We start from the raw sequence: 19,403 nt of genomic DNA, 5'->3' as shown, positions 1-19,403 counted from the left end.
CGGTACCAGCGCACCCTCCGCAGTCACGCCTGCGAGAGGTCCACTGGTCCCACGGCTCTGGTGGACCTCCCGCAGGCATGACTGCGGAAGGTCCACCGGAGCCGGCTGCTGCCTTGCCGGCAAAATGCCGCCCCCAGCGCGCACTTGGCGCGCTGGGGTCTGGAGCTGGCCCTGCACTGATGGCTACTTGACGAGGATGGGGACAGTGACTGTGAAATGCTCAAGGAGGTTAGAGAAGCTTCAAAACCAGAAAACACAATCACTATGGATGATTTCAACTATCTTCATATTGACTTGGTACATGTGATCTCAGGGTGTAATGCAGAAATAAAATTTCTAGATACTAGAAATGACTTCTTGGAGCAGCTAGTCTTGGCACCCACCAGGGAAGAGGAAATTCTTGATTTAGTGCAAAGTGGAGCACAGGATCTAGTCCAAGAGTAACTATAGTTGAACTACTTGGTAATAGGGATTATAATGTAATTAAATTTAACATCCTTGTGGAGGGGAATGAAAATACATATATGTACACATACCACCCACAGTTCTCTGTGGGGAACACAAAACACCTTCTCAAAATAGGATGACAATGTATCTGTGCTTTACTACATCCTATTTCAAAAATCCCACTTCAAAAAGGGGAACTAAGCAAGAATGAGGACACTAGTCAGACAGGCATTAAAAAAGCAGTCACGGGGGTAAAATGCCTGCAAGCAACATGGGGACTACTTAGAAACATATTAGAGGCTCAGACCAAGTGTATACCACAAATAATAATAAAAAAGACAGTAGGAGGACCAGAAGAATGGCCCCAGGGCTAAACAACAGAATACTGGAGGCCATTAGAGGCCTCCTTAAAATTTGGAAGTCCCATCTTACTGAGAAAAATAGGAAGGAGCACAAACTCTGGCAGAGTAAGTATAATAAGGCAGGCCAAGAAAGAATTTGAGAAGTAACTTATTAAAGATGCAAAAACTAACAATATTTTTTTAAAAGTTTTTAAGATAGACAGACACTCTAATGTGTTAAAGTATCAAACCTAAATTTAGAAGGCTGGGACCATAAATCCTGATTGAGAGTGATGTTTCTAAGGAAATTATTTTTTTTTCAGTATGATGTTGATAAATGCATTCACCACACTTAAATATCTAAAACACCTTATAAAATGCTGTGAATATTTCCAGAGTACTTCACAAAAGCCAAAGGTTGAGATTTTTAAAAATCTGACTTGAGTCTCTAGCCAAATAATTTAAATAGAAGTTGTGTTGCTAAATTCCTTAGCCAGCTTGGAAAATATCATCAGGGAAACATGATTTGTGAATCTTTAGGTCCATATCTTAATTATGGTATCTTACCATAACGCTGAGACATGCAGAGCCAACAGTTGGGCTATCAAATTGTCTCTATATTGGCATAATACAGCAATTTGTTATATTGGCACCTGAGTACCAATGTGAGATTCAGGGCATCCCAGGGGAGGGGAAAGTTTGCCCCAGGATCCCTATTTGAGAGGCCCCCTCCAAATCTGAGAGACACTGTGATCCTATGGGCCAGGTCACAATCCCTGAAGTAGTGAACTTGGCCCAGCCTGCAGGACAGGAGCCGAGCCACCACAGTGGGGGTGAGTACCATTTTGGCTTCATCTCCAACCCCTCCCACTGTGGCCTCTCCAGTGGTAATTATTTTTTTTTGGAAGGGTGGGGGTCCTCAGCTTCAGATTTTGCCCAGGCACCCAAAAAACTCTATGTGGCCCTGCTGAGATGCCAAAGGAAGGATTTGCTTATTTAAGGAGCTTACCCACACCAAATGGAAGATTGCTCCTTTTGGGACTTTTGACACCTGCTGTGTACCTATTCTTTTGTATCCCACATTTGGAGCAATCATACAACTACTTTCTCAACAAATAAAACAGTGTGTTTGTACCTTTTATCTGAAATGTTGCGTTGTTCTCCTTTTATTGTGATGCATCTAACCCTTAGATGCATCTAACCCTTAGAACGGGAGTCCTAGTATTATGCTATTTGTATAGAAGCAGGTTTCACAGAGTACTGTTGTGACAACTCAGAACATTACAGATTCTTTCCTTTTCCTTTTTTTGTGGTTTGTTTTCCCTTTCTTTCCTTTCTTTTTTGGGTTTACTTAGGCAGCATTTATTGTTTATTCTCAGCTGGAGTTGACTACAGATCAAAATGAATAACTTCACATAACTCATTTCTCTGCATACAAACTGTACACAAGAATGTTGTAGCCTATCATGCATCAATTCATACTGTATAGCTGCCTCTAGTCATGAAACTTGAACAATTCTCTCTATACTCATGTATGATTACAAGCATTTCATGTTTGCTTTTTCTCATGTCCTGGGCAAAATATGTCATCAGCTGACTTCAGTGGGAGTTGCACATAGGTACATGACACAGAACAAGAACCATTGTTGTTGTATGAAAAATAGAAAACATACAAGGCCAATTTCCATAATTAGTTTTGCATTCACTTCTGTCAATACTGTGTGCCGACTTCTGTTATAGGATGATTCCTATAGGTTGATCACAAATCTAATTAATTTCTATAGGCTGATTCACAGATCCAAAGACAAAATCTTGGATTCAAATGTATTCTCTGTACTTGTGTGATCCACTAGCTGATATATAGATAGTTTCATACATGTAATAGTTTTCATCTGTGTAAGATATAAATTTGATCTTTTGCATTTCTCAGAACTTTTTACTGTCTGCTTAAATCATCTATAATTCTCGGATGCATGCTATCTGTCTCTTATACAGACAGAGCTTTCCACAGTATCTTTCATGATTGCCAAGTTACCACATGTTGTTTTCTTTTTCTTCTCCTGTGCTTATCTACCTTGATGTCCTTTCTTCAGTCATTTTCAATATTCTAAGTCTTCTGAAAGCAAATCCAACTCCAAGAGAGAGAGAGAGAGAGAGAGAGAGTGTTTCACCCCATATCATGCACAAATGCAATGTTCCACTTGGCCTTTCCTTTTTCTTTCCACTTTTTTTTTCTGTATATTGATGCCCTTTCTTTAGGCACTTTCAGTATCATTTTGTCTCACACACAATTTTCTATCATTGTTCATCTTTTTCAATGTTTGTTTCATTCTTTTCATGCTATCTATCTTTGGTTCATCATTCCTGTTTGTTCTAATTCTTGCACTCTTTCTACTCCACCATTTAGTCTCTCCTTTCCATTCTCTCCAACCTTCTCTCACATTTCATTCCACATATTACACCTGCCCAGTCCACCTAACCATAGCTTAATGATACAGTCGATAAGAGTTAAAATAAGTGCATTAAATAACTTATAATGTAAGGTTTCTACAGTGACATATTAAATGAAAGATCTGTGTTTATCTGGTTTGGAAGCAGCTTCTGTGTCTTTAGGGTTGTTAACATTTCACAAAAGAGAAACTGCATGAATTTACTTAATTCCCATTTTCTCATCAGTTACTTTTTATGTTATTAAATTTCTCATACTTTTTGCAACCATGCAGTAGCATCTAGAGGCTCCGCCTCCTCCCCCACTCCCGCCCCCCGGTATTTAAGATCAATATAATTCAGTATTTGTAGGTAGAAATGTTCTTTATCGGAAGACACTGTAATACTACAAAAAAAAATTTTGTTTTACCCTGACTCCACTGGGCCTGTGTGTAGTGTGTATGTGTGAGATATACATGTGATAAACTGCATAGGTTGTGATACATTTAGTAGGCATGTTTGATCACATCACTTGACATTAATCCATCCACCTCAGCACATATTCTAACATTCTAAAACCCTGAGCTGTTTCAACCATAAAAAAAATAAAAATCTTTCCATCTGATTCCCTGCTCAGCTCCTTAAACAAAACAAACAAACAAAAAACACTACCACCATCACAACAACAAAACAAATACTAGACCAAGTCCAAGAATGGGAAAAATTGAATCCTGAAACAATAAGAGTTTTTATGCATAAAATTAGCAGAATTTAAAGTCTAATCCCATATGATTTTGTATATTGTGAAAAAGGATTTTTATACCATTGGAAAGAGAATACTTCTAGCTTTTCAGTGGCAGACACAGCACTTGGTTCTAGGCTTGGAAGATGCTGAGATATTAGACTATGAAGTCATTACTTTTTGGTATAGAATACATTTTTTAAATCATTTGTGAGGTATTTTAATTGTATGATATATTTTTCTTTTGAGTCCTATACATGTAACAAAAGGACCTGGTTTTACAGGTGGAGTGGTAAGATAACGGGGCCCAAAATATCCTAAACCATGTTAAAATAGTTTCTTAAATTTTCTGGCATATGTAGAATACCTGAATATGTGCTTTTGTATAAAGATTTTATGAATTTCACATACATGGTGGCCATGTCAAGCCATGCTGAGGGAACCTTTTGTATGACACTGTAGTGGGCCCTTGTGTCAGGGGTAGGAAGGGTGTCAGGGCCTCGCCTCTCTCTGTTCTCGGTGTTTCCCTCTCTTCGGGCTGTCTGTTACTGTCACTCGGTCGTACGCGCTTCTCTTTCCCAATAGGCGCGATAGCGCGACCTGGCAGGCGGAGTTTATATAATCCCTCTTCGTGGTGGGGTATCGTGACCTAGCAGACAAAGTCCCTATAATCCCCCTTTGCAGGTGGGGGATCACAGCCTAGCAGCCAGAGTCTATATAATCTCCCTTTACGGGCAGGGTAGCACGGCCTAGCGGCCAGAGTCTATATAATCCCCCTTTTCATGGCAGGGTAGCATGGCCTAGCGGCCAAAGTCCATATAATCCCCCTTTGCAGGTGGGGTAGCACAGCCTAGCGGCCAGAGTCCATATAACCCTCACGGTTCAGGGTGAGGGGGTAGGGGAGTCGGGCCCACCCTCTCCACCAAGCCCTGACCCAGGGCCCTGGTAGCGGCAAGCTCTACTTGCCACTCGCTCGGCGGGGATCCGCCCACAACATGCCGAGCGGTAATACAGATTTAACGCCATTTATCTCTACTTTCCCCTCGGTCACTTCCTATCGGGAATGGCAGTGCCTCTACGGCGAGGGGTCCTCCGGTCTGTTCCTCCCCTGGGTCGTCCTCTGTCAGGGTCTCAGGTAGTGCCTCGGCAGGGCAAACTCCTGGATCCTGGCTCGCAGGCCTCTCTCTGTAGGAGCTAACGGTGTGCATCCTTCCCCTCCAGTGGTCAGCCCAGACTGAGCTGATCTGCAGGCTTTTATATCTGAGCTCCAGTTGGAGCATGCCCAGCAGAACTTCCGGGGCTGGGCTTCTTCTGCGAGGAAGGAAGGGTTAACCCCTGCTATACCAGTGCGGGGCCACTCTGCCTCATCACAGACACCATACCATGATGAAGTCCCCATAAGTCCAACTGTACAGGTTTTGGACATAGAGAAATTAATACATTTTAGGGACCCTTTAATATGTAATGCACAACTAAATTTGGTGGGACTTCATCTAGCCGGCAGGAAGACAAGGGGTCATGGTTCTTTTAAAACGCCCCACTGCCATTGGTTATGAGGGAGAACAAAGGGGGACTCACCTGAATGGAGCCAAAGGTGGGAAATGGAAGTTGCCAGAGCAGGTGGGGACACCATGAGCACTGGGAGATAGAGGGTGGGTATGTATTTATACCCCAGGCCCTCCAGATGGAACCCTCTCTCTTATCACATCCCGCAGCACAACCCTCCCACCTATAGGATGAGAGTAGTACTGGGTATTATGCTCTGCTGTAGGCATTGAGTTAATCAACTTTTTCTTTCTGTTCGGGGCTTGAAAGGAATATTTCCCTCACCACTAAACTGTCCAAGTGGTGGTGGGCTTTTTATGCCTTCCTTAAAGCAGACCAGGGACCAAGTGGGAGATGTAATAAGATGCTGCAGATTAGTAGGTAGCAAACGTGGTAAGTGTCCTTTGCGGGTACTCATTACAGAGTGGATACAGTTCCTGATAAACAGTAGTTGGAAGAGGATTTAGGGGAAGGCATCCTCTAAAGAAGCTGCAGAGCAGGAGTTGGGGCTCCTAACATCTGGTACACTGGCGAGATAACCCTCACCTGGCATATATAACGTTAGAGAAACAAGGCGGGGGAGGTAATATCTTTTATTGGATCAACTGCTGTTGATGAGAGATACAAGCTTTCAAGCTTATGCAGAGCTCTTCTTCAGGTCTGTGGAAGCTGAAAAGCTTGTCTTTCACCAACAGCAGTGGAGCCAATAACAGGCATTACCTCTCCCCCCTTGTCTCTCTAATATCCTGGGACCAACAAGGCTACAACAACACTGTGTACATAATGTTGTAATTTTAAGATGAGGTTTTCAAAACTGTTCAGTTTTGGCCTAATTCTGTCAAATTTTATTTTTTTCAAAATCAACACACTCGTGGGAAACATTTCAGTTTCAGCTAAACTTCAGTTTCTGATGGAAATATTTTACCAGCTCTAGTCCTGAGAGAGAGAGAGACAGAGAGAGAAATCAGTGAACAGAGTGCAGGTGAAGCAGTCAAAAGTGTACAAAAAATGCAGTTTATCACAAAATTCTGTAACTGTTTATCTGTTTGTCACCACCGCCACATGTGTTTTTTTGTGTACGTATGTATAGCACTCTAACCTCAGACAAGGAATGAAAGAGGTCTGTGACAAGAATATTCAAATAATGTGAAGGAGTTGCCTAGATTTAGATGTATAAACTCATCTGTTAAAATCAGTCATTCAGTTGAATTCAAATTTAGGGTCAGTTTGCATTTAGGAAGGGGTGGTGACTTTAGGGTTTATGAATTGGGCTGAACATCTTCCTTCTGGTGAAGCATACCTATTCCTCATTTCCATGCTGGCACTGGTTCCAGGGGAATTCATTAAAGCCTTGCTCCCACACTAAGCAGTAACCATGCTACGATAATGATTTCCAGCAATGCTAGGATAACTTTTGCACATCATCTTATTTAATTATTTATTTTAATTTTAATTCACTATGACAATCTCTTGAGATACGCAACTCATTTTCATGAGGGCTCCCAGGAGACAGCAATCATACAAGTCTACTCTGCAGTACCATATATCATTATTACACAAAAACATAGAGCAGGACACTCAATCTAAAACTGCAGACAACAGCATTGAGCAATCAACATCTTAGAGCATCAGTTTAAAAACAATTTAGAGGAATTTAAAAGATTCAGTCCCATGTTTGTTTTAGTCCCTCACAATTAAAGTAACTAAAAGTTTCTTCAGTATTTTCTTCCAATTATGTTAACCATTCAGTCTCTTCCTGTCTTTATAATTTCATCACCAACAAGCTAGACTTTGCCATGAATACTTACAGGGGACTTGCAATGGATTGTTCGTTTTTTTTTAAAGTTGGGGCGAGCTCTCAGACTTTAATTGAAGGAATGTGGGAGATGAATCTTTATCAGTGAGATTTTTTATCTGGAACGTTAATTAAGTATTGGATTTTTAAACGTTTTCACTAAAACCTCAAAGCATTTTAAACAGTCTCACTAAAAATTCCTATGTCTTTCAATGGTTCAGCTTTTAGTCTCTGATGTCATAATGTAAATATTTCTCTGGTCATCCTACAGTATATCAAAGTAGTCAAGAACTGGAATTCTAACACAAATACCTAGCAATACCCATACTTCCATTTTTTTTTATTTATTATATTAAAAAAATCAGAACTTGGTCATACATAGTAAAGGAAGAGGAAACACCACCCAGATACACCCCTATGCAGGTCATATTTACTAGATAATTTCCAGACTGGATAGCAGGTGGATAAAAATGATGATTTTTAAAAAAATAAATTTTGTAATTTAAATTGGATTTTTTAATTTAAATTAAATATGAGGGGTTATAACTAATCCAATTTAAAATTAAATTTGAAATTACGACAACCTGTAGTAAGGCTTCAATTTACTATAATCTATTTAAATAATTTAAATTATATGCCTGTAGTACATGCTTCCATCAATTTTAAAGAAAATCATACCATTGAACTGGAGGAGGTTACTGGCTAAGCACCTGGAACCAGGATTTGTTAAAGTGCTGAATGAGCATTTGATAACAGTAACCTCTCTGTGGGTACAGATAAAATACTTTCTTTGTTTCAGTTTATTCAACTAGTTTAGTTCAATGACTAGTTTACTAAAAGTTGAAAAAACACTGAGAATTCAACAACAACAACCCAGAAAAGATAGTTTTCCTCTTCCAATCTATAAACACAAACTAGATGTGAGATCATGAGATCTAATATTTCTAAAATCTTGAAGAACATGGTGACCAGAAATGGTCAGTTCCAATTGGTGACTATAGATCATACTTCCTTTGTTTAATAAATCATATTTTAAAATGCAAATCATATTTTGATATTTTTTTCTTATGTATCCAGCAGAAATGGTTTTATTTAACTAATTGCAAACAATGTTTTAAAATGCTGGTTTTGCACATTTTTAATTTGAATTTTCATCCCAATAGAGCTTGACACAAATCATAAGTAAAAATTTAATCGTCTAGTAAATAAGAAGTGCATCAGTCACTATTTTATAACATAAAAATGTAGAAACTAAGAATCTGAATAATTTTCAATTAAGCTATATATTCACTTAAAAATAAATGAGCAAGCAGTGCTTTCCACAAAACCAAATCACAAATTTCCACACAAAAGGCAAGTTGGGTAATAATGAGTTCAGATAAATTTTGTATACTGCTTAACTGCTCCATTGAGAGAAATTTCACTGTATATTGGTTTTAAAGGGTTTCTGGGTTTTTTGCTGTTCATTTTTTTGTGCTGTGTTATAATGCCTGATAGGCTGTTCCCTTGAATCCTCCAAAATGGAAGTGAGAGAAGAAAAAAAAAATCTTTAAAAAGATAAAAAGTGTGGCATTTTTGTTTTGTAAAGTACTATTTAATTTTCATTTAATTCACATGTATTTATATTGGAATGTATCAATACCTAATTTATTGTAATAGCTTTTCATAAGTAGGTGAATTGTTAGGAAGAAATCTCATGCTTCAGGGCATAAACTAATTTCCTGCTGGGATAAGAAAGGAGTGTGTTTTCCTAAGTGCAGAAGTATGGTCGGGGGCTAAGCACAGAAGTATGTGCCAGGAATCCTTTATTCTGTCTCTAACTCTGTCACAGACTTCCTACACTATCTGGTTGTGGCAAATCCCTCAAATTGTCCTTTTCCCTGTTTGTAAAATGGGGATAATGATATTAACTGCACAGGGACGTTGTTTAGGACTTAATTAATCAGTGTTAGAAAAGCACCTTGTAGGGCAAATGTTTTTGTAATAGAGTATTAAAGATGGCTCGGCACATTGCTATTTTTGTTCATCATGGCACTGAGCACTGCTGAAGCTGAGATGAGGTACAAGGGACCAATGGTTTGATCCACTGTAGCAAATCCTCTGTGAGTCTTCCAGAGAGAGAGAATGAAAGTGGCATCAAGATAAACTTTAAAATCTATACAGATCTTTTCTCTTCGGTGGAAAATACTGTATTATTACTCTCATCCAACTGCCCACTGTTCTAAACTACATGCTTGCAATGGAAAATATGTCTCTCTTGTGGGTAATTCTACCTGTTAATTAGCACCAAAAATTTAGGCAGGCATTTGCTCTGTGCTCTGATGACGTCTGATTAACTGTATTTGGACTGAGTACAAACTGAAAAAAGAGTAGCTAGTGTTCCGTTGGGGATATTCCTTTGAAATGTGTGGATAGAAAGACAAAGAAATCCATAAATCATAAGAATTGGTGAACTTCTGCTCCTATATGTCCCCTCTGATTTCTAATTTCTTGTCTTACTGTTTTCTAAAGTTTCCATCCTCCCCTCCTCCCCCCCAGGACATTTAGGTAGAAAAGATTTCTTCTGACTCTGTCAGTGTGTGTGTTCAGGTTACTAGTCTATTCCCTTCTACTGTCATATTAGATGGTTATACAATACAGTAAGAAGGGCAGAGGTGTGGTTATCATAAGATAAACACTCCCATTGGTATGAGGGAAAACAGTATGTTCCACATAAAAGTTACTTTATGATGTCTGTAAAAACAAACAAAAAACAACAAAGATGTGTTTTTCTCCCTATCAGGAATATTGTGTTCTTTTACCTCAAAAATATTTCAATATCAATTACTCAGAAACATCTTCTGGCAAAAAGGGAAGCATGGGGGAAGCAACCCACTACTATACAAGTAAAATTATCTGTGATGTTTACTGATAACATTATGACAGGGGAGAGGAGCAATAGAAAACAGATAACTTTCATATGAATACACAAAAAACTGACGTGAATTTCATCTTTAAAATAGATTCAGTAGTAGCTAATTTATCTAACTACAATCTTGCTCCATCTCTATCAGAGGGCAGTTTTAATTCTAACTCTGTGGTGAATGTTTGTACATATGATTTCAGACCTTGGGAATAGTCAGTGTCTGACCTCTGCAGAGATTATATGTTGCTACAGAATTCTGGTAATAGAACAAACTCCTTGTCAAGGAGAACATTAGCCTTTCATTGGATCCTGAGAAGATTTGGGTGGACATACATTTTAAAGACTGATCTTTTATCCAAGGCTAATTTTCCTTTTTTAAGGTGGGGGAGAAAAGGGACTTTAATTACTGGGAAACAAGAGCCTATCTTATACAATTTGAAGCCCTGCTGATGTTTCAGACCAACAATGCTCACTTTTTAATTTGTTTTATGTACATATTTCCGGAATGCTCCAGAGAATCCTGGAGACTGAAGCCCTCTATGCAGGCACATAGGAGGTGAAACACAGGCACTATCAGTTCATGATTTGGTCACACAGTTCTGCCAATTTGCCTCAGTTCTCACCAGGAGTCTCCACATTCATTCTTTTTTTGCCTTAAAAAAAAAACTACCAGTAGCCATGACGGTGGTTTTCATAATGTTGGACCTCTGTCCAGTTGAAAGTTCATGGAGACCAAGAATTCATTTCACATAATCTGCTAAACACTATCAATTAAGTAGCAGTGTTTTTTGATTACGACCAACTTGGACTGATGCTGTCACCCTGAATCAGTAGGTGAAAGCCCCAGTCTCATACTACCAGAGTCCCTTGAGTCAGCCAGTCCTTACATTGCATATATTTTATGCACTTTTAAAGAGCCATACTAACTTTTAAGTGCTTTCATAAAAACAATCAGAAAACACTTCCACAAAAGGTTGAAAAGAAATGTTGATTGGTGTAGGACCCTTTGACAGAACCAATTAGCACAGCAGTGGGTACATCACCTTTTGAGGTTGAAAGGCTGTAATTACTGTTTTTAGTGATGTGTAAGTGGTTTTCATTTTTTCCCCTTCTATTAGGTATAAAATGGTTGGCTGTGGCAGTCTATTGTGAAGACCTCGGAACAAATACCAGAAATTTCTCCACTCAATTCTTCATGATGTAAATGCAGTGTGACCTTTCCCCAATGGCCAGTTAAACCATGGACATACTAAAAAAAACATTTTGGACTGTTTTTCTAAACCAGGCTTCACCTTCCCTCTTGGGGACCTATTAAGGGATTACATCTGAAAAGAAAAACAAAAGAGAGAAGGAAACCTTGAACTGGAAAGTTATCCTACAATGAGAATTATGAGCACATCTTGTATCTGCCCAGTCCTAGTTTGTCTCTGTTTTGTGCAGAGGTGTTATGGAGCTGGTCATCATGGCTCCATCAAGGTGACCAGAAATCAAACCAAACACATAGAAGGTGAAACAGAAGTGCACCATCGTCCCAAGCGTGGATGGGTATGGAACCAGTTCTTTGTTTTAGAAGAACACCTGGGACCAGATCCCCAGTATGTGGGAAAGGTAAGGTCTTATTTCTTTTCTGTAAAGGGGTACAGGGACATTAGGAGAGGAACATATTGTTTTTTCAGATGCCAACCTAGTTGATGTCTCCTGTAAAGTTGGAAACACCTCAGAAGTCAATGATGTTACAGACATTCACAAATTATTTGCCCATTATCTCTATTTATTTACAATAATAATCATGATGAGTAAAAAAAGATGACATATAACTATAACATTCACTATACTGCATCATCCTTAGTGTTTTATGTTAAAAAGACAATTAGGAGCAACTGGTGCAGTTCACACTCCTCAGTGAGATTCTGTACTACCCCAAATGCAACATGCTCAATATACCATTACACACAGATGCGGACTAGTTCAGAACAAGTTGCAAATCTTCCCTGAGAAATGCTTTAGGGACAAGATTTGTCCAACAAGGTGTAGGCCAACTTTGAGATCCATGTGAAGAAGTACCATTCTGGAGCGAGTTTCTTTGGGACTCTTCCTCTCTCAGAGCATATATGATATGCTTCCCTCCACAGCTGGCCATGTATGTATCTGGGGGTAATGGCACCATATCTACCACGTCCATTTAGGGTGCAACATTAGAGTGGCAGGAGCCCAAGGAGAGTGCAAAGACTACATTTATGTTTGGCTTTATGCAGTGAGTTCAGGGGAAAGCTCCTTATACTTTCCCACCACCCTTATGCTCCTGTGTAGGTGCCAACCAAAAACTGGTTCCCAGCATGTAATGTTGTCTGTATGAGATAATCCATGCTAAAAAAAAAAAAGTCATTACAAGAACATGAAGGCTGCAAAGTGCCATTGCTTGACTTCTGAGAGCCTCCAAGTTACAGGCTGTCTAAACACTGTTCTCTTCTACACATTATGATACAGCCTTTCATTAAACCATTTTAGTTTTTCCTTAGGACCCCCACCTCATTCATTGCTCAGGATGGATGGTGCTCAGGAAATGAGGCAACTATTCAGTATTTTTTTTCATCTTCCTCATTCAATGTGTGTCCCCATGCCTCATTTACTGCACTCAGTTCAAACTCTGCACTGAATAAGGATAATATTTTTCCTTCTTTCTTCATAGGGTTCTCTTTGTTGCTAACCATTTTAGTATCTTAGTGCCTCACAAAAGCTACTGAATTTATCTTTGCAGCAACTTCCTTAAAATGGGAGGTATCAATATTCCATTTTACATTTGGCAGTAGTTCTGATATTCTAATTTAGTTTAGAGATTGACCATTATTAACGTAGGTAGCTTTATTTATTATTATTTTTATTCAAAAAGGGAAATCTGGCCAGTAGAGACTAGAATAATACTACAGTAGTAATCAACAGAATTTAAAGCATGGTTGCTGTGTTGTAGTGTCTCTTCATTTTGAGAAATAGGTTTCTGAACTGCTGTAATATCTACGGTAATTTCATCTACATTATCTAGGTTTCATTTGATGTGCCTTTAATTTGACAAGAGATTTTCCTACCAGGACCCTAGATTTATGAAGGAGTGCATGGGTGTGTGTGTCTCTGTAATTCTAGGCATCTGTTCAATGTCACTGACCTGCCAATGCTGTAAATTATTAATCCAGTCATCTATTCTGCCTCATTGGTGTTAGTGTTAGATACATGCCCTTTCACATTTTTCATGCCCAGTTTAGGAATAACATCACAAGATGAGAATCATTATGTAAAATGCTGTTATATTGTTGCAGTCATTGTCGCTGTAATGTACACTAAGGACAAGAATAGGTCTCTAATCAAAATGGTGAGGCAGCTCATCCTTATTATGAGGATGGTTTATTTTTTTGTATTGACTGTGTATTGACTGTGTATGTGCTCAGACACACAGGCCTTAGTTTATACATAATCATCTAGTCTGACCTCCTGCACAATTGCAGGCCACAGAACATCACCCACCCATTCCTAAAATAGACCCATAATAACTTGGTGAGTTATTGAAGTCCTCAGCTCATGATTTAAAAACCTCAGGTTTATAGAGAATCCAACCTTTACACTAGTTTAAACCTGCAATTGACACATGCCCCATGCTACAGAGAAAGGCAAAAAAAGGTCTCTGCCAATCTGACCTGGGGGGAAATTCTTTCACAATCCCAAATATGGCAATCAGTTAGATACTGAGCAAGACACACCAGACAGGCACCTGGGAAAAAATTGTCTTTAGTAAGTCAGAGCCCTCCCCATCTACTGTCACATCACCAGCTGTTGGGGATATCTGCTACTAGCAGTTGCAGATTGGCTACATGCCATTGCACGCAGCATCATCATGCCACCCACTCCATAAACTCATCAAGCACAATCATGAAGCGAGTTAGGTTGTTTGCCCCCACTAATCCTCTTGGAAGGCTTTCCATTCCTCTGGTTAATTCCTTCCTTTAATTTCAAGCCTAAGCTCGTTGATGGCCAGTTTATATCCATTGGTTCTTATGTCCATATTGGCAATTAACTTAAATAACGCCTCTCCCTGCTTTGTATTTATCCCTCTGGCATATTTATAGAGAGCAATAATATCTCCCCTCAGCCTTCTTTTGCTTAGGCTAAACAAGCTAAGCTCTCCTTTTCTAAGGTAGGTTTTCCATTCCTCTAATCATCCTAGTAGTCCCTCTTTGCACCTGTTCCACTCTGAATTCATCTTTCTTAAACATGGGAGACGAGAACTGCACACAGCATTCCAGATGAGGTCTCACCAGTACCTTCTATAAAGGTACTAACACTTCCCTATCTCTACTGGAAATACTTTGCCTGATGCATCCTAGGATTGCATTAGCCTTTTTCACAGCCGCATCACATTAGTGGCTCATAGTCACCCTGTGATTAACTAATATTCCCAGGTCTTTCTCCTCTGTCACTTCCTACGGATAAATCCCCATTTTATAGCAAAAAATCTTGTTGTTATTCCCTAAGTACATGATTTTGCCTCGTGTGCCCCGATATCCAAGCCACTTCCCCCCAGCTACCTCGCCCACTACTCCGGATCCCAGCCCATGGACCCTGTAGAGTGCCGCTGTCTGCTGTGTCCCTTTAACAATGTTGCAGAGCTTCTCTAATTCCCTGGGCCACTTTCCCGCAGCTCCACAGCATCTTCACCCTTACCTCAAGGCCTTGTCCTAATGGAGTCCTAGTAACCAACTCATGGCTCCTTCTCACTCTCCCCAGCTTCTGGCTGTGCTGCCCTGTCTGGGGTTCTGTAGTTCCATCAGCGAGGCAGAAACCATCCACGTTCCTACAGCTCTAGCAAGGAACTGAACTCCCTCTTTCCCTGCAGCTCTTCTTATACTAGGCAGCTGGGCCTTGATTGGCTGTGTCCCACACAGCCACTTTAGGCAGCTTGGAAGACTCTCTCAACTTCCCTTTTTTGGGGCAGGGTGTGGCAGGGCCACGAGGCCTCCGGCAGGGAGCCTCAGAGGATCTGGAATTCCCTGTCACATAGGTACTATATTAGCAATCCTCCATTCATAGGATATAGACCCCTAATTTACAGATTTATGAAAAATCCTTGCTATTGTTTTTTTTTAAATGTCATATTCCAATTCCTTTAATATTCTTGGATGGAGATATCTGGGTGCCCTGATTTAGTCACATTAAGATGTTGATTTTTGACTTTGACATTGTATGTGGTAATTTCTACTTCCATATTCTTATTTCCATTAGCCATCCTGCCACTGCGCCTAAGGTTTTCATTGCCCTTATTAAAAACTGAGACAAAGTATTTGTTTAGGTGTTGGCCCATGTCTAGATAATCTTTAATGTCCACCCCATCCTCAGTGTTTAGTGGTCCCACGTCTTCTTACCTTGCTTTCTTTTTATTTACCATATATTCTCGATCATAAGCCAATTCGTTTATAAGCAGACCCCCCCAAGATGGATAAGTAAAAATGGAAAATGTTTATAACCCATTCATAAGCCGACCCTATAATTCAGGGGTCAGCAAACTTTGGCTCCCGGGCCATCAGTATAAGCTGCTGGTGGGTCAAGATGGTTTGTTTACCTCGAGCGTCCGCAGGCACAGAGGTAAACCTAAGTAAACAAAGTGTCCCAGCTCACCAGCTGCTTACTGTGACAGGCCGGGACAGCAACTGGTGGGGAAATTTTTTGGGGGGGAGAAGCTGGGAGTCAGTGGAGTAACCTCTGTGACCATCCCCCCACGTGACCCACCCCTAGCCTGGGACCCCCACACTTTCCCCATCCCATCCCTTCCCACCTTATCTGGGGAGGGCCAGGGGAGGATGTCTCTGACCTGGCTGGAGCTGTTCCGGCAGGCTGGGCAGCACGGCCACAGCCTGCTCTGGGTCTGGGACCGAACGGCACGGCTGCAGCCTGCCAGCCCCAGAACTGCAGCTACTTCAGAGGCTGGGGGGGAGAGCAGTGTGGCCAGAAGCGGAGAGACTCTGGGCCCGCCTCTTCCCTTCTGGCTCTGCTGGCTGTGCTCCCTCTGTTGGGGGAGGGGCTGTGTCCCACCTCTCCTTCTCTATACCTGTTCATAAGCCGACCCCCTTCTCTGGTGCTTCCCTTTTTTACTAAAAAAAATTCGGCTTATGAATGAATATACAGTATATGACTATAATACCTTTTACTATTTGTTATAATCTCCTTTGCAAGGCCCAACTCTGCTTAGCTTTGGCTGTTCTCACTTTTCCCCCCTACACTTTCTGACCTCCAAGAGGTAGCTTTCCTTGCTGGATCCTTCCATTCCTTGTAGACTTTCCGCTTTCTCTTAATCACTTATTTGAGATGCTTGCTCATCCAGCGTGATCTGCAACTCTTCCCTACAATTCCCTCCCTCCCCCACCACCACCCGGCTTGGGATGCAGGCTTCAGATAGTTTCTGCAACTTTGATATAAAATAATTTCAAGCATCTTCCATGTTCAGATCCTTTAGATCTTCAGTCCAGTCCACTTCCCTAACTAATCCCATTAATTGTTTAAAGTTTCCTTTTTGAGATCAAAGACCCTAGTTGCAAATCTATTTTTCTTTATCCTTCCATTTAGTTTAAACTGAAGTAGCTCATGATCATTTGACCCAAGGTTGTTGCCTGCAACCCGTTTTTTCTGTGATGTCCTCACTGTTCACCAATACCAAATCTAAAATGGCATCACCTCTTGTTCATTCAGGAACTATTTGTTGAAGAGATCCATCAGCCATCACATCCAGGAAAATCTCGGCCGTACTATTATTAGTAGCACTTGTCTTCGAATCTGTATCTGAGAAATTAAAGTCGCTCATAATCCCACAATTGCCAGTAGTATTTATTTAATTTAAAACTTTACAGGTCTCTATCCATATCTAAATCAGATATTGGGGGCCTGTAGCATATCCAACACACTATCTTGGGGGAACTTCTGATAGCTTTCGTCCCCAAAGCGACTTTGACCAAACAGACAGTTTTATCCATTACATCACTTCCAATTTCTTTGCAGTCTACCTCATCATTAATATGCAATGCTACTCCACCATCTTTTCCTTCATTTTTGTCTTTCCTAAACAGCATATACCCTTCAATATCTGTACTGCAGTCATGACTACTGTTCCATCATGTTTCTGTTATCCCTATAATATCTAGTTTCACTTCCTACACCAGTAGTTCTAGTTCCTCCATTTTGTTACACAGGCTACTTGCATTGGTGTACAAACAACTTAGTTGTTTCTGTTTGGATTCCCCCAGATTCCTCACCCAGTTAGGTACAGTCATTCTACTGCCAGTATTGCCTACCTGACTGTTAGCTTCATTTGTATAGACACTATCTTTCCCTCTTAAACTCCATTCTCCTACCCATTGCTCTTCCTTTCTCAATTGCTGTATTTCATTTTGATTTTCTTCCTGGTCAATATTAGAATCAGGCATGAAGATTACATAAGCACCTCCCAACCGTCACCCCTGAGTTCCTAGCTTAAAGTTCTTTTAATCAGTTTTCCCAACCTTTATTCCAGAAGTCTATTTCCCTCCCTACAAGGGTGGAGTCCACCCATGAGAACAGTCCTCTGTCCATGAATGCCTCCCAGTGGTCTAACATCCCCAAACCCTCCTCATAGCACCACTGTCTGAGCCAGCTGTGAATCATCAAAATCTTGTGGTGTCTTCATTCTCCTCTTCTAGGAACAGGTAGAATCCTACTGAAGATCACCTGAGCCTCCATTTCTTTATGTTTCTCTCCTAGCCTGGCACAGTCTTTCTTGATGTGTTCCAGCAAGAATCTATCAGTATCATCTTTTCCCAGGTGAAGGAAAATCAGTGGACTCTTTTGTGTTCCCATTAGGATCCTCTTCAGCCTTACATCTTCAGGTCCATGTTCCATATCTTAGCTCCCAGCAGACAGCAAACTCTTCTGTTCTCCAGATCAGCTCTGGTGACAGGCCTGTCTATTCTTCTTAGTAGGAAGTCACCAATCACGTAGACTTTCCTCTTCCTGGGGGGATTGGTGGGATTCCCCGGACTTCCTCCTGTTCTTTCTGGCTGCAAGTCATCCTGTATCTTCCCAGAACTCCGAACTCTCTCCATTGACTCTTCCCCTCTTCTTGTAGGAATAGCAGCTCTTAGCTTCTTTCTTGCCATCCCACCTTCTGTTACTGCCTGCTGTGCCCCTTCTTCATTTTCCAACTCAGCAAAACTACTTCACTGGCTGGTCTTTTCCTGTCCCTGGTTCTCATAGTCACTTGCTTCCACTGCCCTCTTTCCTCACCCAGCAGTCTATCTTCGCTGTTCTCCAGTCCATCTGCGAGTCTTGACATTTCCCTTTAGACTCCTCTTGCTTTCCCTCCATCACGTCCAAATCACCTTTGAAACTCAACCATAGTTTCCACCTGCACCTCCAAACTTTGGATCTTTTCTTCCATCAGCTCTGTAAGGCAGCACTTCATATGAACAGAGCTCTTTCTGGATACTCCACTTACAAACACCCGCTCAAATTCCCCTGTTTTCAGCTCTGTTTGCTGGCTCTTGTGCTGCTGACTGTCTACTTGGCTGCCTTTATAGGACCCCTAATCAGGGCTGTGCAATCAAAGTTTCTGATTCTCTCTCAGCACACTGCTCCCTTCCAGATTTGCAAACTGAAAACACACACACACACAAACTTAATTACTGACCCTAAGGAATAGGGGTTTGCCTCCTCTCTCCTTCTCCAACAGAACTCCCACTCAAACTCCCCTAGTTGCAGCTCTGCTGGCTCCTGTGTCGCTCATTCTGAATTTTAACATGTTACATACCCATTCTTAAAGTGTAATATTTCTATTCTCCTAGAAACATGTTGCTAGGAGACTGGAAAATTGTATGAAATGTATCTATATTAGTAACACTCTTAAGGTTTTTATAGGAACATGGAACATGACAAAATACAGCACTTTACCAAATGGGATTATGATAAGAATGAGAAATGGTCCTATTGTACATGATTCTCTCTGATATTAAGATTATTATTAACATTGCCTCGCTAATGTGGTACTTGGGTGTCATATGTACAATTGTGGAGTATATATTTCTGGTACATGCAGAATCAGTCACTCCGTTAAAAAAAAAATTATGGTTGTTCTGGGGAAGTTTTCCTGAAAACTTCCAAGAGAACCAGAATATCTAACCTAATATCTGTCCT

The 19,403-nt window shown here is 40.6% G+C and overlaps 1 protein-coding gene across 9 annotated transcripts in view; it reads left to right on the top strand.

Moving 5' to 3' along the window:
* Window positions 1-19,403, top strand: part of CDH18 (cadherin 18) — a 623,460-nt gene that overhangs the window by 321,248 nt on the left and 282,809 nt on the right. For 8 of the 9 annotated variants that reach the window (XM_039526199.1, XM_039526200.1, XM_039526196.1 and 5 more), the window contains one exon: window positions 11,321-11,810. In XM_039526199.1, coding sequence (XP_039382133.1) covers window positions 11,583-11,810 — 228 coding nt within the window. In that variant the 5' untranslated portion in view covers window positions 11,321-11,582. Of the gene's footprint in view, window positions 1-11,320; window positions 11,811-19,403 lie in introns of those variants that run through there. The other variant, XM_039526204.1, reaches the window with a different exon arrangement.

The sequence above is a fragment of the Mauremys reevesii genome, linkage group 2 (assembly GCF_016161935.1).
Source record: "Mauremys reevesii isolate NIE-2019 linkage group 2, ASM1616193v1, whole genome shotgun sequence".
NCBI lineage: Eukaryota > Metazoa > Chordata > Testudines > Geoemydidae > Mauremys > Mauremys reevesii.
Note: the sequence above shows the minus strand (reverse complement) of the source record. Positions and strands in the feature narration are given on the sequence as shown.